The sequence below is a fragment of the Tenrec ecaudatus genome, chromosome 2, assembly GCF_050624435.1.
Source record: "Tenrec ecaudatus isolate mTenEca1 chromosome 2, mTenEca1.hap1, whole genome shotgun sequence".
Taxonomy (NCBI): domain Eukaryota; kingdom Metazoa; phylum Chordata; class Mammalia; order Afrosoricida; family Tenrecidae; genus Tenrec; species Tenrec ecaudatus.
In genome coordinates this window covers 159,143,708-159,165,660 of record NC_134531.1, presented here as the reverse complement: position 1 = coordinate 159,165,660, position 21,953 = coordinate 159,143,708, and the positions used below count along the sequence as shown (strand labels likewise).

The 21,953-nt window shown below is 58.4% G+C and overlaps 1 protein-coding gene across 1 annotated transcript in view; it reads left to right on the top strand.

The window, feature by feature from the left end:
• The window catches only part of CAMK2A (calcium/calmodulin dependent protein kinase II alpha), a 69,512-nt gene that overhangs the window by 32,701 nt on the left and 14,858 nt on the right, over positions 1-21,953 (top strand). The window contains exons 5-15 of the mRNA XM_075542714.1: positions 595-649; positions 1,345-1,410; positions 1,502-1,574; positions 4,464-4,566; positions 6,421-6,504; positions 6,655-6,749; positions 8,323-8,445; positions 8,781-8,864; positions 12,526-12,568; positions 15,951-15,991; positions 20,795-20,843. Of these exons, the coding sequence (XP_075398829.1) occupies positions 595-649; positions 1,345-1,410; positions 1,502-1,574; positions 4,464-4,566; positions 6,421-6,504; positions 6,655-6,749; positions 8,323-8,445; positions 8,781-8,864; positions 12,526-12,568; positions 15,951-15,991; positions 20,795-20,843 (816 nt within the window). The remainder of the gene's footprint in view (positions 1-594; positions 650-1,344; positions 1,411-1,501; positions 1,575-4,463; positions 4,567-6,420; positions 6,505-6,654; positions 6,750-8,322; positions 8,446-8,780; positions 8,865-12,525; positions 12,569-15,950; positions 15,992-20,794; positions 20,844-21,953) is intronic.

Genomic DNA, 21,953 nt, shown 5'->3' with positions numbered 1-21,953 from the left:
GTGATCTGGAGAGGGTTCGGGCCCTGCAGGCAGGTTACCACTGCCCTGATTCACTGAGCTGAGCCAACCCCGGGCAGGGTGTTCTTAGGTTGGGGCTCAGGGCCAACGTGAACCCGTCCTGGGAACCCAGACTGCATTGAGTGTGCGCAGCCCCTTCAGCTCTGGAAGCCCGGAGGGTAGTTTTGAGGGTGCTGGAGCCCCGCGAGCCCTGCCCCTGTTCTAGATAAATGAGCTGGGAAGGGATGACCAATGACCCTTTGTCCAGCGCCCTGGCTGGCGCTGGGCAAACACAGACTGTACGCCTCCCTGACTCCCACAGCCAGTCCAGGAGCTTCCTTCTCAAGACTGGGCCTGGGCCCCAAGGCGCAGAAAGGCAGAGGGCAGGGCGGGCCGCATGTCATCAGAATGGGTCCATTGCCTTTCAATCCAGATATCTGAGCACATGGTGCTGGGGGGTGTTTGTCAAGGCACCTGGTGCCTCGTTTATGCTCGGTGGCTGGCTGAGAGGTCAGAGTGCCCTCTGTAGGAAGGTAAACTGGGGTGGGGGGTGCGCCATGGACCCAGGAGTAACCGGCTGCCTGTGTCCCTCCACAGTCCGGCTCCACGACAGCATCTCCGAGGAGGGACACCATTACCTGATCTTCGACCTGTGAGTTTGGCCCTGGCCTGGCATGGGCCAAAGGTTGGGCGGGCAGCCTGGGCAGGGGTGACCTGCATGGTCCCTGGGCTAAGGAGTTCCCAGTGTCCTGGGCTGGGCTGAGACCCCTCTTCTGGTCCAGGAGCAGTGTCAACTGGGTTTCTCGCTGCATCGACAAACACACTCACTCTTGGGAAGCCAGCCCCATCGATACTTGTTTGCCTTTCTCTTCTATTTATGGTCAGTGGGGCTGGTTTCCCGTCGACAGCCGCCAGATAGTTTCCTTCTGGAATATAGTTACATGCTTGGTACCAGTGATTTAAGGCAAAGTCACCACGAACCAATAGACTTTGGTGGCACCCAGGTTGGCAGGAAGCCTGGCAATGCCGAGCTCACGCGTGACTGTGGAGCTGTGAGTTTCCAGCTACTTGAGTGACATGCTCCCAATGTCCCAGTCCCATGGCCAGCGGAGCCCGAGCAGAAGCCAGGGGACAGGGGGCAGGGAGCCTGGGGGTCAGTGGGAGTGTGTATGATTGACATTAGTCATGGGAATGCAGCAGGAACACTCCAGTGGCCCCCAAGGGCTTTGGCCCAGCCTCCTCCTTTGAGGGTTGAGGTTCTCAGAGACCAGGGACCCGCCCTTCACTCCCTGGGGTCCCTGCACCTGCGGCCTCTGAGTTGTGGCGGTTCCCTGCCTGTGTCTGCAGGGTCACCGGTGGGGAGCTGTTTGAAGACATTGTGGCCCGGGAGTATTACAGTGAGGCCGATGCCAGGTGCGTGGGGCAGTATGGCAGCGGGCACAAGGGGGTGGGGGGGCTCTGCTGACCCTCACACCGGGTCCCCTTTCCCCCACTCTCTCCCCAGTCACTGTATCCAGCAGATCCTGGAGGCTGTGCTGCACTGCCACCAGATGGGGGTGGTGCACCGGGACCTGAAGGTGAGCCACCTGCTCCGCGGGGGGGGGGGGGGGGGGGCCCATGTGTTTGTGTCCAGGAAGGAAGTCTGAGGGTGAGCTTCGGAGAGGGACTAAGGGGCCCGGGGCCAGATCCCACTTAGGACACCTCCTAGCTGCTCGGCCTGGACTTTCTTTTCTTTTTTAAATTGATCATTTTATTGGGGGGCTCTTACAAATCTTATAACAATCCATCACTCAATGGTATTAAGCGTACTTGGACATATGTTACCATCAACATTTCCAAAACAATTTATTTCTACTTGAGCCCTTGGTGTCTGCTCCTCTTTTTCAGCCCTCCCTCCCTGAACCCTTAATATATTATGTATTCTTAATTTTTTTGACCATAACTTACACCATCCCTTGTTTCCATTCTCTTAAAATTCTGATGTTCCTTCCCCTCAAGCGGGGTTATACAGTCATCATTGCTACCAGTCCCCCCCATCCCCCACCTCTTCCTGGATCCTCAGGGAATGACTACTCCCCTTACTGTTTCTGAGGGGTTTATCTATCTTGAGTTTTGTGCATCAAAAGATCTTGATTGTACCAATGTGCACGCGCAGGTCTAGCAAGCTTAGTGAGGTAAAGCTAAGGCCCTAAGAGTGAGAGGAGGAAATTTTAAGGAACTCGAGGGTAGTTGCGTGCTTCATCGGTGCTACACTGCACCCTGCATGCGGCCGGGCTTCCCCAACCTCTCGAAGCATCCACTTCTTGACTGTGGAGGTTGCCATAGCAACCTCTGCACTGGGTTTCACCAACACTGCCACATTGTTCTTCTGCTTCTGGGATGTCTGCCAGTCTTGGGGGGAAAGGCAAGGAGGATTGGGCTCTCTGGGTGTCCCCCTAAAGAAGACTGCCAGGACCAAGCAGGCACGAGTCTCCCTTTGGCCACTGAGCCCTCCTAAGATGATCAAAGCAGGACACCAAGGCCTAAGGAGATGGAGGAATTGCCCATGGACCTGCAGCTCCTGCTGGAGCATCTAGCACTGCAACTTCTGGCCCCGGGCCCTGTGCCCTCAGCACCCTGGTGCCCCAAAGCCACTCAATCCATTCCCTGCTCCTGCTGCGGTCCCTGTGGGGTGACCCTGCCAGGTGTCTGTCCATCAAGTGCCTGCTTTTCAGGGACGTCAGACTCAAGTCCCAGGAGCTAGTCCCGTGCGGGTTAGACAACACCCCTTGGGTCTTTCCTGCTCCTGCTGTGGTCCCTGTGGGGTTCCAAGTTTCTGCCCTCGGGGCCTCTAGCTTGCTGCACACCTGCAGGGACCGGACAGCCAGAGTGCAGCCTCCATGTTTCCTGCAGGCTATGCCCAGGCCCCTCTGGGGGTGACTCCCCGCCCCCACTGGCTGTCACAGAGCAGTTGCTGGTTTCGCTCTGGAGCTCCAAGTGAGCCCTTGGGGACCTGGTGTCCACTATGAGCAAGCGTGTGCTCAAGAGGGTCTCAGGCCAGATGGCAGGCCCATTCTCCCAGAGCGGGTGTCCCCATTATAGCTGCAGCCTGGGCACGGGGAGGAAAGCAGAGGAGGTCCAAATTTAGGCCATGCTGGGCAGATTAATTAGTAGCACATTCATCAAACCAGGGCAGGACAGCAACCGGGACCCAGGACATGCTGGGGATGCTACGCCCAGAGGACAAACGAGGCCTGAATGTGCTGTGCAGACCAGGAGCTATATTTGTTTGGCTCCTGCCTAGTGCTGGGCAGTGAAGGGTCAGAAGTGGAACCCTTTGGAAGTCCCAGTGGGGAAAAGAGTTGGAGGTGGGCAGGCATCTCCAGGGCCTTTGAGCCCCTTCCTAAGCAGAAACTCTGAATCCTAGGTTTGTCAACACTTTCTACAGGTGCTGTTAAGCGGCACAGGGACTGGAGACAGATGTCCCAACAGCCAGGCCCAGGCTCCAAGCCCCCCTCTGCACCAGGCGTGGGGGTGGTGGTGGGGAGGCGTGTGTGTGTGTGTGTGTGTGTGTGTGTGTGTGTGTATACGTCCAGTCCTCCCCATGCAGCAGAAGATGCAGGTATTCTGGGAGCTGAGAGCGCAGGGTGGCAGATACCCAAGAGACCAGGCGTGAGGCCTCCCCTAGGGAGCTAGCTACTAGACCCCATCCCAGCTTCTCCCTCCCAGTTGAGAGTGGTTGAGAGCGTCGCTCGGAAGTCAGACTCGGCCTTCCTTCCTCCTGGATCTCCCAGACCATCTCAGAGGTGGGATCTGGGTCAAGCCACCTGTTCCTGTGAGCCTTGGTTTCCTCACATGACAAATGCAAGCAGCCTCTCAGAGTTGGTGGCAAAGACCCTCACATCTTCATTCCCCTCTCCCACGGGGGCCTGAGCTAAGCCTTGGATACGATGGAGAGCAAGCACATAGACAGACAGACAGAGAGACGAGGAGAAGCTTCACTAATCCTGATGGGATCTCTGAGGCTCGCACCCAGGAGCTAAGGTAGAGGCCACTGCGGGTGCCCGTGGCCCTTTTGGGGTGCTGAGTGAGAAGCATTTGAGAGGAGGGGCCATCCCTGTCTAGCTTAGGGGGAGAGCATTCTGGGCATGGAGAACAGGAAGTGCCAAGGCCCTGTGGCAGGAAAGAGCAGGACCATTTCGGGGGTGTAAGCAGGGCCCCTGCAGAAGCAGGAACTCCAGAGCCTGCTGCCAAGGACTGTCGAGGGGAAGGCTGGGACGGTGCACACAGAACCCCTGGCCCCGCTCCCGAAGGTCATCGGGCACATCAGTACAAGGCACATGTTCTTCCTGACCGCGGGTGGGCACTGGGTTCCCTGAATGGTCCAGCTGCCCTCCTCCTGTAAGTCCAGGCCCCAGAAGTACGGGCCTGACTTCGCTGACGGCCCTCTTGTCCCTCCCTCCCTGTGCTCTGGTGCCGTCGCGAAGCCTGAGAATCTGCTGCTAGCCTCTAAGCTGAAGGGCGCGGCCGTGAAGCTGGCCGACTTTGGCCTGGCCATCGAGGTGGAAGGGGAGCAGCAGGCATGGTTTGGTGAGTGGGCTCGGGGTGGGGAGTGCCACGATTTTGGGGCTCAGCCTTGGCTTTGACCTGGTAACCCATAGGATCCCTTTGCCACTCACGGACCATCTCTGCAGTCCAGCCCCAGCTGGGGGTGCAGGGCCCCACCCTGGCTGGCCCTCTAGGTTGATGAACTCAGTGCCCCCGTCCCTGCTGAAGGTTGGCTCAGGAGCGTGATGATAGTTAAAGCCGCAACCCAACTCCTTCCCATGGGCACCCCACACACTGCTAGCCAGCACCTGCCCTAGCAGTCAGGGCGTGAGAAGTCCCAGAGGCGGAGACTGAGCCAAGCACCCTGGGAAGGGCACCAGCAGAGCAAGCAAGTGCTCGCTGCCATCCAGTGGGTTCCATGATGGCCACCCTGCAGGACAGAGCAGGACCGCCCCTGGCGGCTTCTTAGACGGTGCTTGAAAGGAGTCGAGGCGGGACTTGCACTCCGATGGCCTGGTGCCCTTGGAGATTTGAGTGTCATGCTGGCCCTTTTTAGGGATCTGGAGCCCTTTCTCATGGGGCAGTGTGGCTCTGTGTTTAGGACCCTGGGTTCTGACTTTGCCCCGTGACTCAGGGCGAGTCGCTTCCCCTCCCATGCCTTTGTTTCCCCGGCTGCAATGCATGGAGCTGAGGGGAGGAAACGGTCTCGGCACCTAAAAGGATCGACCCAGTGTTTGGCCAAGCAGCACACGGGCGGGGAAGTGGGGGCTTGGCTGTCGGCGTAGGACTGCCCTCCAGCAGGCTGTCAGCTCTGGCTCTCCACAGTCACCGGGTCTTTCTTTCTGAGCCATTTGGGGGGTGGGTCCCAACAGCCCCAAGCACTGTGACCATCCTCACCACCCAGGAGCTCCAGCGTTATTTAAGATGCAGTCAAGTCCACTGCCAGTAAGTCAGTCCCCATTCATGGTGGCCCCATGAAAGCTTCCAAAGCTGTGGACCTTGAGGGTATCGACCCAGCACTAACCCGCCCCCCCAGGGCTCTTCTCATTTCTCAGCACGTACTGCCATTGAGTCTGTGCCAACCCACAGTGACTCCAAGGGACAGGGTGGAACTGCTCCCTTGGGTTTCTGAGACAGTAGCTCTTTACGGGAGTAGAAAGCTGGTCTCTCTCCTGAGGCGTGGCTGGTGGTTTCAAACCGCCTGCCTTGCAGACTGCAGCTCAAACCCAAACTCACTGCCATCGAGTACACTTGACTCATGGCCACCCTATGGGACAGGGGAGGACTGCCCCAGTGGGTTTCCGAGGCCATAACTCTGCACAGTGGTAGAACGCCTCTGCCCCAGAGCAGCAGAACTGCTGGCCTTGCTGTTGGCAGCCCAGCACGTTACCAATACGATGCCACCGGGGCCTGATTCCCCTCTGTCAGGTCAGGAGGCTGCGGGCCCAAAGATAGAAACCTGCCTGAAGACACAGGGGCAAAGACAGAGCAGAAATAGGCCCCTGATGTGGCATCACCAGCTCCTACAGGGGGATAGGAGTGGACGAAGGTTCAGCCCCCACCCTGGCAAAAGCCTTCTTTGTCTCAGGGCAGTAAGCCGTGCTGAGGGGTGGATGGGGGCGGGGGTGGGGAGGCGGGCACTGTGGAGAAGCATTGGCATGGAGCTCCGTGACTGAGGCATGGTTTCTGCTGGGGCTCTGGAGTGGGAAGTGTGCTCCGTGTTTGCTGGCTCTGGTCTCCGGCTTCCTGATGTCTGTCCTGGGTGAAGTGGGGGTGTGCAGTGGACATGCGTGGGGGGGGGGTGTCTTCCCACCTCCAGGGTAGCCCCATCCCCTCTCGCAGCAGGTCCGGCTCTGAGAGACTTAAGTCCCATCCTCTGTGTGTGTCTGTGAGCAGGCTTTGCAGGGACACCTGGATACCTCTCCCCGGAAGTGCTGCGGAAGGATCCCTATGGAAAGCCTGTGGACCTGTGGGCCTGCGGTGAGTCTGTCCTGGGAGCTAAAAGACCACCTCACCCCTCGGCTGCCCCTCTCTCCTCTCTCCCTCACTCCCCCCACCCCTCCACCTCCCCAGCCTTCGCCTTTCCTGCCCACCCCAGGCTGAGGCTCTCTGTCCTCCCCTCCCCCACAGGGGTCATCTTGTACATCCTGCTGGTGGGGTACCCCCCATTCTGGGATGAGGACCAGCACCGGCTGTACCAGCAGATCAAAGCGGGCGCCTATGATGTGAGTGTCGCTCCTCTTCTGCCTCCACAGAAGCACCCCTCTGCCCTCCCACCCCACCCAGGTCCCTCACACTCAAGCCCTGGGGCAGGAGATGAGACCCAGCCCAGTAATAAGTGAGCCGAAAGCTCCCCCTCCCCGCAAAAAACAGAGACAGCACCCAACGGTGGTCAGGTCTTGGGGAGCAAGCCCCAGAAGCTAGACTTTTGTCTCCCCCTCTCCCCTCCAATAATAAATCCCAAACACCAAACCCACTGCCATCAGGCTGATTCCGCTTCTAGCAACCGTGTCCAGGCTTTCTAAGTCTAACTCTTTATGGAGGCAGACAGACAGGCCTTTGTCCTGCAAAGCTGCTGGTGGCTGCAGCAGCCCGGTGCCTCGATAGCACACAGTGCCATCAGGGTCCCTTCTAACAACAGCCAGTGCCCGTTTGTCCTGGGAGCAACACATGCTTAGCGAGCTCAGCCGCTACCCGATGTGCACTCAGAGGCCTCGCAGAAGAAAGGCCAGGCGACCTACTTCCGAAAAATCAGCCGAGGAAAACCAGCGGAAGCACACACCTACAATGTCACCTCTCGGACCCCTGTGAGTCAGAGCTGACACGGCACAGCCGGCTCTCGTTTCAGCCAGTGACATCAGCCCTGTGCCGGCGAGCCATTTCAGACACGCATGGACTCCAGGGCAGAGCAGAACCGCTGATGGAGCTGCCCTGACTGTGACTCTCTGTGGGAGCAGAGAGCCTGGTCTTCCTTTCAACAAGTGGCTCATGGGTTTGAACCCTGGGCCTTGTGGTTAGTAGCCCACGGCATCCCCCACAGCCGCGCCGAGGGTCTTTCCTGTGGCTGAGGTCCTACTCCTGAGGAGCCCTGGTGGCATGGTGCCAGTGAGCTGGGCTGCTAACGGCAAGGCCAGCTATTCAAAACCACCAGCCGCCCCACAGAAGAAAGACAAGGCTCTGGGCTCCCATAAGAGGTTCAGCCTCAGGGCCCCACGGGGGAAGTTCTACCTTGTCCTGTAGCGTTGCCGTGAGTCGGAATCCGCTCCATGGGAGTGAGTTTGGTTTTAGATTAAGTGCTATGACTATCCTCATTTTACACGAGGGAAACTGAGGCACAGAGGGATTAAATAAGTAGCATTTGGACCCAGACAGTCTGGCCCTGGCCTCCGTGGTTTAGCTAACAAGCAATCCTGCTTTTCTGCTGACATCTACCCACTGTGCGCCGGAGGTTTTTATACCATGTTCAGTCCTCGGCAGGGGTGGGGGGTGTCGGGTGGGGGAGCAGGGGGTGTCACACAGCTCAAACCGGGCCTTCTACTTCTGAAGCCATGGTATGACCACTGGCCAGCACCTTTCCAGATAAGGCAGAAGCTCGGGATAACAGAGACCGGGGTCCCCTTCCCTCTGCCCCTGGTCCCAGCAGGGCCCCTGCATTGAGGAACCCCACTTCCCTGGCTCCAGCCGCCCATGACAGTGGGCAGTGGGCCCCCTGCCTGCTCCCCTGCCAGTCAGGGGCTGGGGGATCGCAGGGGTGGCCTGGGGCAGGCTGGGCAAATCTGGCCTCTCTGCCCCTTCCAGTTCCCGTCGCCGGAATGGGACACCGTTACTCCGGAAGCCAAGGACCTGATCAATAAGATGCTGACCATCAACCCGTCCAAACGCATCACGGCCGCCGAGGCCCTCAAGCACCCCTGGATCTCCGTGAGCCTTCCCCACGAGGGGCCCTTCCCAGGGTCCCCAGATGTCAGGCCCAGGCCCCCAGCTTGGGCCGCAGGGAGGCTCCATACACAGACTCAGACCTCCCACCCACCGTGACTCCAGGGGGCATGTGGAAATGGGGAGTATTCTGGGTTGGCCTCGCCACTGGGGGTGCTACTGCCACGGAATGGCCAGTGCCAGGGGTGCTAAACATCCCAGTGAGTTATGACACCCCTACAGCAAAGGGCAGCTCCCCACCCAGACGCCAGCGGGCTCAGGGCTCCTCATGCAGGCCTTAGCCCCAGCCTGCCCTGCTCACAGTGCTCCTCCCCCCACAGCACCGCTCCACCGTGGCCTCCTGCATGCACAGACAGGAGACCGTGGACTGCCTGAAGAAGTTCAACGCCAGGAGGAAACTGAAGGTAACGGCCCCGATGCCACCCGGGATGCGGGTGTCGCTGGGATATAGTCTGAAGCCAAGGGCTCGCTCGCTCGTGCTTCCAGCCTGTTCATTCCACACCCACTTGCTGGGCACGTGGTGAACGCCAGAGTGCGCTCGGCTTCGGCAAGTATGTCCGCCAGGATTCTTCAGGGGGAAAGAACCAATGAGCTAGTGTATCGATGTGTGTGTGCGTGTGAGTGCGTGTGTGTGTACACACACGCACGCACACACACACAGCTCTCTATATGATAGGGAGTCCTGGTTAAGCTTTTGGCGGTGACAAAAAGGTCATTAGTTCAAACTCACTAGCAGCTCCGAGGGACCAGAGCCCTGGCGTCTACTCTGTAAAGGTGGCACTTCTTCTTAGGCGCCTTCAGTGGGTCTGACTCACGTGCAGCAGAGCAAAGCACCCCCCTCACATGTGTTACGTCTGAGCCCACTGTGGCGGTGTCAGTCCATATCGTCGAGAACCTGCCTCTCTTTCACTGCGCTGACACTTGACCATGTATGACATCCTTCTCCAGGGACTGGTCGCACCTGACAACGTGTCCAAAGGACATGAGACCAAATCTCGCCATCCTTGCTTCCAGGAGCATTCTGGCTGTACTTCTTCCAAGACAAATGTGTTTGTTCTTTTTTCCTTTTCATTTTTTAAAAAAATAAATCACTTTATCAGGGGCTCTTTCAGCTCTTATAACAATCCATTCTGTCAAGCACATTTGTACACATGTTGCCATCATCATTTTCAGAACATTTCTTTCTACTTGAGCCCTTGGTATCAGCTCCTCTTTGTTCCCTCCTTCCCCGCCCTCCCTCCCCTGTGACCCTGTGATAAATTACAAGTGATTGTTTCCATCTCATGTCTATTCTTTGGGCGGCCCATCAGCTTTCAGTCCACCCCCGATGTCATAGTCCAGTGCACCCATTCCTCGGCGGTCCGCCTTGTTCTTGATCCAGCTTCCGCGTGCACGGGAAGCTAGAGGAATGGCAGGCCCTCAGTCAGGTGTGCCTTAGTCCTCAATGCAAAATCTTTGCTCTTGAAAGCTCTAAAAAAGCTTGTGCTGCAGGTTTGCCCAATGCGGTGTGTGATTTGAGGACCCCTCTGTGCTATAGGATTGCTGTGAGCTGGAATCGACTCAACAGCCCACGGCAACAATGAGTGTGTGTGTGTGTGTTTCCTGGGTGGTACACACAGCGTGCTCTCAGCTGTTTTCTCCCACATATTTGGTGGTGCAAACCCCCCGGCCAGTGCCCCACAGAAGAAAAGTCCCGGCCACTGGCTCCGGATGGAGCAGTTCCACTCTGGGATACACGAGGGCACCAGGAGTGAAAGGGAACTGGGCGGAAACAGGCTTGTTTTGCTTGCTTGCTCGCTTTAAGTGGACACATCGCTGCTGTTGTTCTGAGGTGCCATTCAACAGCAGAAGGAAACAGTACCCAGCCCCATGCCATCCTCACGACTCTTGTGATGTTCAAGCCCATTGTTGCAGCCACTGTGTCCATCCAGCTGATTGAGGGCCTTCCTCTCTTTCGCTGTCCTTCCACTTCACCAAACATGGTGTCCTCTTCCAAAGAGTGGTCTCTCCTAAGGACGCGCCCAAAGGACGTGAGATGAAGTCTCACCATGCGCGCTTCTCAGGAGCATTCTTGCAAGACAGAAGTGTTTATATATTGATGAGATAGGTAGATTGATAGGTAAATAGAGACAGGGATATAAAGATAAAGGAACCCTGGTGACCATGAGGGTTAGGAATTAGGCTGCTGACCATAAGGTCAGTGGTTCAAGTCCACCCACTGCTCTGAGGGAGGCAGACTTTGTGGAAAGTCTGCGCCTGTAAAGAGTTACAGTCTCAGAAACCCCGGGTAGGGCTGCTATGAGTCGGAATCTGCTTGATGGCAGGGGTGGCTTTACAAAGAGAGAGAGAAGCTTATTTTAAGGAATTGGCTTATAGGATTGTGATCGGCAAGTCTTAAATTTGTAGGCCTGGCAGTGGGCTGGAAATGTCGGCAGAATGGATATGCCACAGTCTGAAAGAATTCTTCTCCCTTGAAAACGTCAGTTATTGCTCCTCAGATCTTTAACTGATTGAATAGGCTTTATTTAAGACCAACTGATTTAAATGCCCCCCCCAAAAAAGCAAGCCAAACTCACTGCCATCAAGTCGGTGCTGAACCATAGGGACCCTATAGAACAGGACAGGACTGCCCCTATGGGTTTCTGAGACTGTAGCTGTTTATGGGAGTAGAAAGCCTCATCTTTCTCCCTCGAAGTGGCTGGTGGTTTTGAACTGCAGACCTTACGTATCGTAGCCTAGTGTGTAACCATGAGGCCTCCAGGACTATGGGTAGTTGGTCAAACAACTGAGTACCATAGTCCAGCCAACTGGACCTGTAGCCATCACAGGGCATCTGCAGTGTGTTAGCTGCCATGCCTCCCTGACTGAGGAAGGACAGACAGATGACCAGGACACGGCAGGGTCATGGTGAGTGTGGTGGCCAAGGCCACCGGAGCACAAAGCAGGCCCCTGAACCAGGCCTGGTGGGACCCCCAGAAACCCTCATGGAGCAGGCGGTATTCAAACCGAGACCTTGAAAGATGGGCAGGTGTTAGGGTCAGGGTGGGAAGGGGTCCCTGAGAGAGTGAGAATCGTCTGGAAGTGTGCTCATGGCCCTTGCTTGAACCAGCTGTGGCTGGACAGGAGGCCATGGTGGAGGGTGTGAGGTCCTGGCTCTGAAGTTCCGGGGGCACAGAGAATGAGAGGCTCAGTCAGTGGTCAAGGTCCCGAGGAGGCCAGCGGGCCCCAAACTGTGTGATCTCAGGGTCTAGACAGCTCCTGGTCTCCCCTGGTTGGAGACCCTGTGAGCTGGTTGGTGGAAGAACCATGATGTCCCAGCCCACGCAGCAGAGAAGCCACCAGGACGTCGTGAGATGAGAAGCGATAGGCGCAGGCTGGGTCACTCAGCATCTCTACCAACTGCGCCCATGCCTGGACGGGCGAGACAGTAGTGGCTGATGGGTGCCAGGAGAGCTGAGTGGGGCCGTAGAGGAAGTTTCAAATGTCGCAATCGGGGATTCTGGAAACCACAGGCTGTCAGACTCATAGAGTGTCCACTAGGCCTGACTGCAGGGCCGCCGGCCCCTGCTTAATCAGCAAGCAGGGCACACTCCATATTAAGAACCCCCCCAGAGTTGAGCCCAGGGGCCAGGGAGGGAGGTGCTAGTGCCCAGCAGAGAAGCGGAAAGGCCGGCATGCGTGGGTCCATCGGCTGTCCCTGTCCAGGCAGGAAGCTGTCCCAGCCTTTCTGAGCGTCCGTAGCAGGTGTCCTGGGAGCCCGCACCAGGCTTGGCTGGGCCCCCAGGATCTATTAATATCTGTCCCAAGGAGCTGGGCCAGCGAAGGCCTGCTAGCCCCTGACTTCCGCCTGGGCTAGGGGTTCACAGTCCTGGCTGAATGTGTTTGGCAGGGGTGATCTCTGGGCTGTGTGGGGGGACAAATGGGGGCACAGGGGTAGAAGACACAGTCTCAGAGGGTAGCACCTGGGCCTCCTTTCTCACTGCCCCTCCCTTCTTCCTCTCTCCCCTGCCCCTCGCCTCCACCGCCATGGCCCTTCCCCTGTCCACCCCCTCTTCTCTGTTGCAGGGGGCCATCCTCACTACCATGCTGGCCACCAGGAACTTCTCGGGTATGTGCTGGGACCTCAGCGTCCCCAACACGTCTTGCACTGGTCTGCTGGGGCAGCGTCCTACTGAATGTTGGGGTGCTCTTTGCCCAAGGGCCTGGGTCAGAGGGGGCTGTAGAGGACCATGGGGCTTGGGCCTTACCCGCAACACACTTGAGGTCCAAGATCGCTCCCCACTGCCCCGCTGGGCTGGCGTTCTCCGACGTGGCTAGTCATAGGAGCATATTTCCTGAATGTTGGGGTACAGATCCATGTTGGACTGAGTTAGGCCAGGGGAGAAACACTGCCACCCATCATTCTTGGAGTGCTGTGTTAAGCACGCCCCATGTACCACACTGGGTAGCTTTCATGACAAAGAAGTTAGGGGGTGCTGCCATCCTTTAGGTCCAGATGAGGAAACTGACTCCCCGCACTGCTTCAGAGAGGCAGCACCCAGGTTCAGCATAGGGCTGACCAGCCCGAGCCAGTGCCTCTAAGCAGCCCGGGTCACCCGGCAGCCCAGACGAGGAGCCTCCAGGCCTTTGGCCAAAGCTGAGCCAGTTAAGTTGGGGAGTGCCCAGTGACCTGTGGCATGTGGCCCCAAAGAGAGTAGGGGAAGGGATTAGTGCCAGGGCTTAGCAGGAAACTCCCCTTGGCTCAGTGGGGAGGAGTGGGGCCCTTGCCCGCCAGAGCTGCCCTCTGGAGCCCAGGAAGGCTGACGGGGCAGCTGAGCCAATAGATATAACAAGCTCACCTGAGGGGCCCTCTGGCTGGGGCCCGGCCAGCAGAGATGGCTTCAGGGGCCATGTGGCCACCAGTATACTATACTTGGGGTGGGGTGGAGTTGGAGGGGGCTCAGCTCTCAGAAGGGGAATGCAGGGCTTTGGATTCCTGAAGGGCCCATCTGCTGGGTAAGCCGGCAGGAAGAGGGAATCCCAGAGGTGAGAGCCCACCACACAGGACTCCTCTCCCACCCTCTCCCTGGACAGGGATCCGACAGGTCCTTATCCTGAAAGATGAGCTGCCCAGATAGTCAGAGTCTTTTTTTAACACCCGAAGCTCACCTAGACAATTCCAGCCCCCAGCTCACAAAATGGTGCCTGTGGGCCGATCCAATCGCTGCATGTGCTCTTTGGGGCCAGCGAATACATGTCTGCTTTTTAGAACAGGCACAAAGCATTTGGGGATCAAGGGGTTTCAGGATACCCCCCAAATATCTGGCTTCCTTTCAGAGTCTAAGTACCCTGCTGTCAGCAGAGGCCCAGGGTCACTCTCCTCCAGGGGGCACGCTTCCAGCCTCTCTGGCCTGTCTCCATGATTGTCGCCTATCTATGGAAGTGGGAGGGGAGGTCAGGTTCCTTACACTGGGCTCTGTTCAAAGCGGGAACGTGAAAGACTGTCAGAGAGCGCTGTGTTTTAAGAAATTCTTCTCTTGGTTGGCCCTCTCACTTCATTCATGCTCATTGCTAAGGGCGTAATGGTATAGTGGGCTGCTAACCGTCAGGTCAGCAGCTCGAAACCACCAGCCACTCTGAGGAGGAAAGATGAGGCTTTCTGCTCCCATAAAGAGTTCCAGTCTCAGACACCTACAGGCCCCTCCCTGTAGGGTTGCCATGAGCAGAACTGACTTAAGGGCAGTGAGTTTGGGCTTTTCGGAGGGTGGGGGGCTGGAGGGTGACACAGTGGTTGCACAGTGATCTACTAAGCACCAGGCATTAATTCCAAGGTCCTTAGTTCTAAACCAGCCCCTGCTCCTGGAAACAGGCGAATCTTCCCACTCTCGTGGTGCTGCCCTATGGGGTCGCTATGAGTCAGAGCCGAGCTGATGGCAGCAAATTTGGTTTGGGCTACTCTGAGTACTTGGGTTTGAGGTCCAGACCCTTCCCCAACCCTCCAAATCTCCCCTCTCACAGATGAAGAAGCTGAGTTCCTGAGAAGGAGGACATTAACTATAGGCGACAGAGCCAGGCCCTTCTGCTCCAGCCTCAGCTTTGACTGAGGTCACCTCCCCAAGGGCAGGCTTGGGGGGTTCCTCTGCCCAGGTCTCCCAGCAGGGACTGAGGCACAGGGTGAGCCTCACTGGAGTCCTGCCCCTAAGCCACTAACCACTGACCTTGAACGGGACCTCTTCCCTCTTGATTTCTCTATCTGAAAAACCGGCTTGCCAAGCCTCCCGCCATGTGGTGGCTCTCAGGGACATGTGGTGGTGACAGGGCCCCGCCAGCTGTCACGTGGGAGGGGCTGCTCTGAGGTCAGCCCACCTGGTGGGTCCTCATTCTGAGGTGCCCAGGGTGGGGGGTGGGGGAGGAGGGGGCTGTTGGCTGAGTTTCTGGCTCCACTGGACAGCTCAGAAGCAGGAAATGTTCATGGACTGGGCAGGGCCACACCAAGGGGCCACACTAGAGTGGGAAGTGGGGCCCATGGGCGGGAGGGGGCTAAGGAAAGTGAGAGGGGATGGCCAGGAGGGGACCCTGCATCTTTGCTTTGCAGCAAAGAGGGATACTTCAGGGTCGTGGGTGGAATGTGAGGGGGATAGGCAAGAGCTCCTGGGGCATCCGCACCCCTACACCATTCCAGCTCATCTCTTCAGGTCACTAGGAAAATAAAGTACAGTGACGAACTGTTTACTGAGCACCTACTTTATATATATCCTGCCTCGTTGAACTTAAGGCACTTGCTTACGGGTGAAAGCCGGGTGCCAGGCTGGCCCAGGCTGGGCATTCCACGCCATTTCCTGGCTGGTGGCCTCTCCCGGGGCTCTGGCCAGAAGACGAGAGGGAGGGGCAGCTAAATGGCAGTGGCCAGGCCTCCCTGAGAGTGATGGCCCCACTGTGTGGGCCACCAGGAAGACAGCCAGCCCAGCTTGGGGCTGTGGAGCCTGGGAGCAAGGCTGGAGTGGGTGCTCCAGCAGGGGTGGGCCCCCAAGGGGCATCTGCTTCTTGTCATCAGGAAAGCTCAGGCTGCAGCTGTCCAGAGGGAGGAGGCAGGGCTGACACATGACCTCCACAGCAGCATGGGGCTAAAATTAGAGAGGATGGGGCGGAGCGGCGACCAGCCCCAGGCAGGCTGGCAGTCAGGCCTCCGGTGGACCACCGACAGCTGGGGGCGGTGACCGGGACCAGGGGAATTCCAAGGCTGAAGCAGCAGCTCCACTGCCGAGGACACCCCGGCCACCTTCCTGGACCCATAGGGCCCAAGGGACAAACTCAGGACTGCTGAGAAGCTAGAGCCCAGGCCACCGAGTGCTACTGGGTGGCTGAGCAGGGCAGGGGCGGAGGAAGCCTCACAGGACCGCTCTGTGCCCCGCAGCGCCCGCCTGTCCGCACCAGGATGCTGCTCTTCCTCGCCCTGTGGGCCCTGGTGCCCTGCCTGGTGTTGGTAACCCTCTACTTTCTCTCCTCTGCAGGAGGCAAGAGCGGGGGAAACAAGAAGAATGATGGAGTGAAGGTAAGCTCCCGAGAGTTGGCAGGGCGGGCGGCCGGCGGCCCTCACCGACTGGCTTCAGGACTGGGCCAGCACCAGGCCCCGCTGATGGAGGTCTGAGTAGACCTGTAGTACCTGTGGCCAGGCTGTCACCAGGCCTGAGACACAGACTTCAAGTGTCTGCCCTCCTGCCCGGTGTGCTGGGACTTGGCTGGTGGGGGCAGGCTGGGGCCAGGGGCAGGTGGTCTGGGGTGTGAAGGAGGGGCTGGTTGGTAGGTTTATGGAGGCTGGAGACCTGGGGAGCTGGGGGTGGGCGGGGTCTGAGTAAAGGCAAGCCCCAGGCGGCTCATCTTCCCAAGGGTGGACTGCTGAAACGGATCTCCTCCTGGCCCAGCCCACAAAACCTGGGGAGGACGGAGCTGTCCTCTCACCTCTGGGACCCAGAGGTGTCTCTGCCTCCAAGGCCCCCTGCCCCCTGCCAAGCCCCAGGGACTGGAGGAGACCGAGGCCCACTCTCTGAAACCCCCTATCCCCCCAAATACCCGAGTTCCTTCCCTCCCCATGCTGAGCCCTCCCTCCTGTCTATCTCTCTCCTCCTCTGCTCTCGGGCCTGGGCCCCGCTCTGCCACTGGGTCGCCGGTCTGTGTGCGCCTTCCCTTCTCTCCAGCCTTGCCTTTGCTGGGCTCAGAGCCCTGCCTGACCAGGGTCCCAGGGCTGGGCCGGCCCGTGACCCCGGGAGGTCTGAAGGTGCTCCAGACTCTGCAGCCAGGTGTGCTGGTGGCTTTGTGCAGGATGGCACTGATGGCCGCAGGCTGCTGGCTTCAATTGGTTGGGAATGAGGGAGAGGCTCCCAGCTGGGTGTCAGGGATGGGCTGGATGGCCCATCTGCCCCAAGCCCTCGGCAGGGCTGAATATCCCCCAAAGTGGCTGGGCAGCAATAGGTACACTGTGAATGGGCTGTCCACTACAAGCAGCTGGCCGTGTGAGAGAATTAACGAAGACACCTGGTGCACACTGAGGGCGTAATCGAGGGCCAGCAAGGCCCCTGCCCCTGGATGCCTGCCACTCACTGTCAGGGCCCTTTCTCTCTGGTGTCCTGGACTATGGGCCACCATGTCTTGGAAAAAGAACGTTTGCTCAGGAAACCATTTGGAAGGCCAACCGGATCTGTAGCCTGAACAGATCCTGGCCTGGAGGCCAGAGTTCAGTGCTGGCTGACTTGTTTGTTTGGAATGGACTGTGGATAAGTCTCCTTTGCGCCCCCAGTTCCGGAGAGTGATGTGAGGAAGGTCGCACGTGCGGGGCTGTGTTTCTGGCGCTGAGCTGGGCAGCTGGAGCCCTTGAGGAACGCCATCTCCCTGACCCCGGCATGGGGCTGTTGGGGACAGAGGCTGCCGATGGCGGGCTGGGTGGGGGCTGCACTCCAGGTCGGTGGAGGATGAAGGGATGGAGAGGGGTCGGCCTAGTGTGCTGGCTATTAAGGCTGCAGGTGGGGTCTGGAGCTCAAGCCGGCTCCTCTCAGAATGAGACCAGGTAGGGTCTGAGGAAAGGGGTCTCAATTGAGGGGCAGGGCTTGCTTGGAGCCTCTCACTGGGCCTGCTGAGCAGGGTGCCCGGCTCCACGTAGCCAGAACAGACGACTGACTTCTCAGGGTGGCCCGGGCCTAGTGGAGAGAGAAGCAACAACCATGCAAAGGGTTCCGTCCCTCTCACAGAGGAAAGAGGAAGAGGGGCCCCTGGTGGAATTTGCTGCTTCCTGAAGCAGGGGTAGAGCCTGGGGTGGGTCCCAGGTACCTTCACTACCAGAGGGCCTGTGTTCATTGCTCTGTGTCCGTGGGAGGGGATGGAGGCTGCTGTGGGGTCTGGGGAGTCCAGGCCCCTCGCTTCTTGTATGGACTGGAGGGGAGAGTGCCGCCGTGGTCTCTTTGTACCTGGGTCCTGGGGCGTCTAAGCCAGCACTTCCCCTGGGGCTTAGCTGAAGAAAGAGGGATAGAGCCCAGCCCTGGTGCAGACCCGGGATTCTGAGCAATGGGACAGGACGCTGTGCTGCTACGTGGACACCTAGGGCTTTGATCGGCCTCCGCCCCAACACCTGTGCTGACTGTAGACCCCTGCTACCCTGTGGCCCTGAGACTCGACTCGACTTTCTATGACGGTCCCTGGTGAACTAAACTCTAAAGCAGCCGGTGTGAGGGTCTCAGTATCACCCTCCTTCGGCGTTCTGAGAAATGGAGACTTCCTGCCACCAAGCGGCCATGCCCCCACCCCGCCTCTGCCCCCAGCCGCTAGTAAACATGATCAAGCCCACCGTCAATGCACCAACACCCATCCCTAGGGTCCTGCTTCTTTGAGGAGGGTCCGACTCCTCCCACCTTTCCACCCACTCACTGCCGCTGTTGGTGTCCCATCGTGCAGTTGTGAACCTCCCCCATGTCCCATCCTGTCACTGTGCGTCCGAATCTGATGCAGTCTCTGCTCTGTGTTCCCTCCTTGTGTCCTGCCTGGAACCCCCTGGCCTCCCTGCAGCTCCTCAGGTTTCTGCTGACAGCTGAGCTGTGTGGGCCTGTCCCCTGACCCACAAGCACTGTGCATGGCGGGGCTCCCGCCAGTGAGCCAGTGGAGAGGCTGAGCTGCAGGAGGGCCGGGAGGAGGAAGGGGGTGCTAACTGCAGGAAGCCTGCTGTCTGGCCCGGCTGGGGACAGGGCAGGTCTGTGAGGCATCCCGATGCCTGCTGGGAACCCAGCCATGTCCATGGAGGCCCTGGACAGGGAGCCTAGGGTCTGGTGCACCTGCGCCCGAAGTCAGAAAGCCCACAATTTGGCCCTTAGCGCGGGTTCACCGCCATGGCCAAGGCATCCCCTGGAAGGCATCCTCTCCGGGCTCTCCTCGGTGCCCGCCCAGCAGCTAGAGAGGCCTCCTGGCCTCCGGTATGTGCCTGCAACAAGAGCAGGGCAGGCGTTTCTGAATAGAGGTCCAGAGAGTGAGGAAGGGGTCTTGCTTGCAGCTCTGCTAGGGCTTACCCAAGGCGTCAGGCAAGGGCACAGCCGCTCTCGGGGCCTCGGGTTCTTCCCTGTGCAAATGAAGGGTCAGGCTCAGCCTGCGTCCTTCTGTGAGGGTGAGTCTTTGAGACTCCTGCCTCAGAGCCCCCTAAGACAAGGAGATTCCCTACATTTGTCCTCTTCCTTCCCAGGGGAGGCTACAAATGCTCCGAGTTAGAACTGCCTGGTTGGCAGCACCCAAAGGTCTCTGCCCCGGACTCAGCTGCACTGCCGTGCTCCGCAAGGGGCCAGTCACCATGCAGGATGTCAAAGGTCACGTAGAGGACCAGGCCTGTGTTGGAGTCACCTGGGGTTATTGCTGAAAATGGAGGTGTCCCCCACCCCACCCCCAGACCTAGTAATCAACTCCTTGGAGAGGGTCTGGTTCTGTATGGTTTGGGCCAGTTTCCAAAACAGCCATACACTCCACCAGGAGAGGGGTCCTCTCCCACACATGCTGGGGGCCAGCCAGGTCTCCTGACCTGAGAGCCTATAGTCCTCCAGGAGCACGCTTCTGGGGCAGAGCTAGGGAAAGCGTTCTCTTTCCCCACCGCTCTTGGTGCAAGGCTTGTCCTGGATTGGAGAGAGCCGGGTAGGTGTAGACCCCGCCCTTCGGGACGAAAGAGGCCTGGTGCTGTCGCTGTCGGTAGGCTGTGGCCGGGGGCCCTGACTCGTGTCCTGACATCAGAGGCCCCCAGAGGCTGCCCCAAGGTCCATCCTCCTTCCACCCGGTCCGTGTTGTCCGCTGCCCCCTGCTGTTTTCACGCGGTGTCTCTTCCTGTCCCCTCTCTTCTCCTTGTTTTTCCAGAAAAGAAAGTCCAGTTCCAGCGTTCAGTTAATGGTGAGTGTCTGCTATCTCCGAACCGCCGGTAAATGCTGGGCCTCGAACCCTCGCTCCTGCAGGCTGCGCCGGGAAGCGGGGGCGGGAGAGGGTGCTCAGGGTGTGCTTGGTACGTGTGCATTGTGTGACAACATGTGTGTGTTGTGTGTGTGTTGTTTGGTGTTTCTGTTAACACCTCCAACTTCATGCCCGGACCAGCAGCCTGACAGTAGAACTGAGAGCTCTCTTTGGTACGCAGGTAGATTTGAACCCTCAGCCCCGTGCAGCCCTGGGCTTCTCGCTTCACCCTGCCCCTCGGCAGTAGGACTCATCTCAGGGCTTGGTTGTTGCCAGTTGTGGTGAGGGTGGGGCTTGGTTTGGCAAGACGGCGGTGGCCGTCATAGAGACCCTTCTTGAGCTTCTGCAAGGCTGCCCGGGGCCTGCCGGGGGCCAAGGAGCCCCCACCCTGCCTCTGCTCGGCCTCAGGGTTCAGGGGTGGCATGGTGACCTGCTCCTCCTCTTCTGACTCCATTGCCGTCTCACTGTGCAGTGTGGCTCTTCTCCCTTCTAACAAGTCTGCCCTTCCTCACACCGACCCTGCTCACCCCAACCCTTCTCTTCCCCGACTCTGGACGCCATGGCGTCTCTCTGCTCCCCCACATCATCCCCTTTGCTTCCTTGAGCAGACAGGGCCCAGACAGCCCACCACTCTTCCAGAAAGGCCAGGGTTCTCTTTGCATCCATTCCTCCACCCCCATCCCTCCACCAGCCACCTGCTTAGCTGGCCCCCCCTTAGGCTTGACAGTCTGGGGGGGGGGGGTTTCAGGGCAGCATCCGGATGGACAGAGGAGTCCAGGTGGCTTGCTGGGATCAGCAGCAGCACCATGAGACAGCGGGGGCGGCCCCAGCCAGCGGCACCTGGTCTTGGGGCTCAGGTGAGCTCACCACACACTGTCTTCTCTCCTGACAGGAGTCCTCAGAGAGCACCAACACCACCATTGAGGACGAAGACACCAAAGGTAGGGCGGGCCTTGGCTTCAGTCTCTGGGCCCTGGGCCTCACTGACAGTTTCTGCTGGCAAGACACCCCCCCACCACCACCACCACCTGCCCTCTTCACAGAGCCCAGCCCAGGAGCCTTCCAGATGGGCGTGAGGCAGGGCCGCTTCCCCAAGTGGTGGTGTGCTCAGATCATGCAGGGGATTTGAGGGTTCTGAATTTATTTCTATCTGTAGTCGAAAAAAAAAATTTTAACTTAATATAATCTAAATCATAAATTTGTGGTCATAGGGAAAACCTAGGGTCGCAGTATAAAATTTCCTTCTGAAGTAAGTGCACTTAAGTTTTCTTTCTTTCTTTTTTTAATTGGGGGACTCACAGCTCTTATAACAATCCATACATCCATGGTGTCAAGCATTCTTGTACATATGTTGTCATCATCATTTTCCAAGCATTTACTTTCTACTTGAGCGTTTGGTATCAGCTCCTCTTCTTCCACTCCCCCCACCCCCGCCGCCACTCCCACCCTCATGATCCCTGGATAAATCATAAATTATTATTATTATTATTATTATTTTCCTATCTTGCACCGACCGCTGTCTCCCTTCCCGCATGTTTCTGTGGTTCCGCCTTAATTTTTCTTAAGGGCGTTGATTAAGGCATGGGCACCCACACGTCCCAACAATAGCAGTAGAGGCTGGGGCAGCAAACCCCAGCAAGTTCATTTGACTGGAGAATGGGGTGCGCAGCTGGAAGTCAGCCAGCCTTGCGGGGCCTGCTGCAGCCGGTGGGTCACAGGAGTAAACCCTCAGGCCACTGACCAGACAGTTAGTGAGGCCATGCCAACGATGCCCATGCTCATGATGGCCACCATGCCTGGGACAGGTCCCGTGCACCAGACCCAGTTCTGAGTACTCTGTGTGTATTCACATCATCGCTGCACTCTGTCGCCCGGGGAACAGAGGGCAGAGAGGATGAGTACCTCCACCCGAGCTCTCCTGGCCAGGCGGGTGGAGGCAGGGCTGGAACTGGAGCAGCCTGTCCCTCTCTGGGGCCTCCGTGAGCAGAGCATGCCTGTGGGGCAGGGATGCTTCCTTCTCTGCTCAGGAGCAGCAGCCCCTGCTGGCCCCA